Source organism: Halyomorpha halys, unplaced genomic scaffold, assembly GCF_000696795.3.
Source record: "Halyomorpha halys isolate HHAL.00 unplaced genomic scaffold, Hhal_1.1 Scaffold509.1, whole genome shotgun sequence".
Lineage (NCBI taxonomy): Eukaryota > Metazoa > Arthropoda > Insecta > Hemiptera > Pentatomidae > Halyomorpha > Halyomorpha halys.
The window spans coordinates 176,951-180,192 of NW_027114749.1; the positions used below are offsets into that span (position 1 = coordinate 176,951).

General features: G+C 33.1%; 1 protein-coding gene across 1 annotated transcript in view; it reads left to right on the top strand.

The window, feature by feature from the left end:
* The window catches only part of LOC136796878 (uncharacterized), a gene marked incomplete at its 3' end in the record, with an annotated part of 72,692 nt that overhangs the window by 2,162 nt on the left and 67,288 nt on the right, over positions 1 to 3,242 (top strand). Inside the window, exon 2 of the mRNA XM_067051887.1 lies at positions 41 to 176. Coding sequence (XP_066907988.1) covers positions 41 to 176 — 136 coding nt within the window. The remainder of the gene's footprint in view (positions 1 to 40; positions 177 to 3,242) is intronic.

Sequence of the window (3,242 nt, forward strand, 5' to 3'; positions counted from 1 at the left end):
AAATAAATAATATGATAATTTTTGACGTTACCTGTTGCAGGTGTCGGCCTCTAACATGAGCCAGGTGACCCTGACCCAGGTGGGATACACCAGCTCAGGTACCTACAGGTGCGAAGTTTCCACCGAGGCTCCCAACTTCGAGACCAGTCTCCAGAGCAAGAACATGACCGTCCTAGGTAAGTTAGTGAGTTCAGACTCAGGCTGGGCCTTGGATAATGTAGGGCGGCTATGCAAACCGAATCGGGAAGCAGCCTGTGGTCCCTTTGAGGTTTTCAATATCCCGGGTCCTTTTGATCCTGCAACTCTGAAATAATTTAAATATTAGGGTAAAGACTAATCATAGCTCGACTCCAGGATTGAGGATCTAAATATAAGTCATATCAAATTTTCAATATTTTTTTATTTATTGTAACAGGTGATAAACAATAAAGACTTTAAAACCCTTATAATAGAATATTTGACGACATGAAAAAAAAAATTAACAGTCTTAATGTTATTGTCAGGCAATTCATAAATCCAATCATATATATCTTAATTACTATAGCTACAACATTATTTTATAAGTTTAGTTTATATTCTTTAATCTGTGAACCGAATGAAGGAAAACCTTAGCTACCATTATGGTTTCATATGTGACATCATTTGGACATAAACAATACTGATTTAGCAATTCACAATTCTGAGCTTCTTTTATTTTATTTTATTTAATAATTTATTTATTGTTATTTACAACTTTATACAAATATATACAACAAATAAATTTTCTGTAGGTGACATACTGACATAATACAATCATGTGGAGAATCTATCCATTAATAGAGCTCCAATAACATTTCTAGAGGAGAAGATCTCGAGGCCATCTTCTTTTCAGACGCCTAGGAGGAGTATTAGATAACGGTATTTGGTTCTGGCCAAATCGGCAACATATGGAACATTGAGGTCCTGATGGATGACTTGATCTGTGACGGGCGGGAGCATTAAGGATTTTACGAAAGATTTTGGACTGTAAGGATTGGATTCGGTAGAAATATGATGGTTTAGTGGAGCCCCAAAACTCAACTCCGTATGTCCAAATAGACCTTATAATAGTCATGTAGATCAGTCTTTTGTAATGGATTGGCAATTTAGACCGTTTGTCTGGTAAATGTTGTAATAGTCGGAATCGACGAGCAGTCTTGTCTTGTCAGAGGAGTCTTGTAAGAGATTCCATTTCAGTCGTTTGGTCAGATGAAGTCCTAAGTAACAGATCTGTTCGACAGGAATAAAAGGAGTATTATTAAAGGATACTGTAGGGCAAGAAGTCATTGGTTTACGACGAAGGGTAAATGTGATTTGGTGGGATTTATTGGAATTAATTTTTAGTTTTGACACCATTCTACAAGGGTTGGGGGGATTGGAGGTTTTGGGATACAATGTAAGGATCATTTTTCACTGGCAATAGACATGTGTCATCGGCATACATGGTGAGGGTAGTGTTAGGATGGGTTGGAATGTCAGCTGTGAAAACTGTATAAAGGATAGGACCAAGGATATTACCCTGAGGTACACCAGCAGACTGATGGAATGGGGGTAAGCGCTATTGTGATTTATTTGAAATAATCTCACGGAGAGATAAGAACGGATAATGAAGAAGTATGTTATTGAAGTATATTAAATTATCAAATTATTGAAATGAAATGTAATAGACTTTTTTTATGCAATGAATTAAAATCATTACAAAATAAAATATAAAAATTTAAAGGAGATAGAGAGAAAAATATATAAAAATAAATTTATAAATATATAATAGTTGACAAAACATTAACTTCTATCAATTTTCTTTCCATTTTTCTATATCCTTTTCTGCATAGGCCTTCACTTTAGGGAGTAATAGTCAGTACTTCCCGGGGTGACCAGCCCAGTCTTGCAATTCTGCTGAACATATCGCACCATCTTTTCTTTTGACGTCCTCTTCTTCTTTAAAGGTCGTATGGAGTCCACGCGTATTCAGAATGAGTCCATTCTGTGTCAATTTTTGATCATCTGTCATCTTCTCATCGAAGGAGATGCCCTGCCCATTTCCATTGCTCAATCTTGTCATCTTCAGTGAGAAGAGTACCATGATTGTGTCATCACATTATTACCTGCTATTAAATTATTACTTCGCTATCCGCAAGTATACATTTTAACTGAATGCCGAGTACACAACTCCCTCAAATCTTTGTGTGAATTACTAGCAGACCTCCATTAAATTTTAAAACTGTGGATAAACTTTTTGAATTTCTTAATTACTCAAAACTTTACCATAAAATTTAATTAATTTACCAATTTTTCAATAATTATTACATATGTATATAAAATTTCAAAAAATAAAGGCAATAATGACTTTAAGTGGTTGATGCCTTAAAATAAAATTTAAAAAAAAATCATATTTTCCTGTTATCATAATTATCATTATTCTTTTAAAAACCATGATTCCTTCTTCAGGTAGTTGGTATACATACTAGTATTGTTTTATGTTCTTTGTTTTGGAATACTTACACAGCTTTTTCTATTTTATTCTGTTCACGAGAAAAGTCATCTTCAACTATTGGAAGACATAGAAAGGATAAACAAATAGGAAATCATTAAATCAAAATAGGATGATGTTTCAGGATGCAGGATATCATCCAACAGCTGACAATGTTCCAGCTAAAAGTGTCGTTCAAATTATGTTGAACCTCTTCAGATCTAGGGTCAGGGAATGTGAACACCTAAGTTCAATCAGATTGACAATCAAATATATATGGTCTGGAGTCTGCTTTCATATATTTTTTTTTTGTACTGAACGGATTTTGTATCAAACATAATTTTCTATATAGCTTTTCATCTGAAAGGCAAAATTATTACGTTAAAATTAAATTTCTTTGCGAAGATTGAGTCTAAATAGCAATTTTATAAAAAGAAATCAAGGGGATTTCCATTATCAAATAAGCAATAAAAGACAATCTCCAAAAAAACCCGTAAATTTCCGGATTATGGTTCACCCATTTTGATTATTAAATTATTAAATAGGAAATTATTAAATATAATAGATCACAATCCATAATCAGCAATCCAATAATTAATGAAATTATGACAGAATGTTAAATTTAGTAATTAAAAAAAATTAATTAATACCCTTACTATATAACATCTTTTTTTTAATGTACCGAATAAATGTAAAATGACCTCGTAAAGGTGATGATGATGTTCCAGCTAATCTGTCTTCCAAATTACGTTGA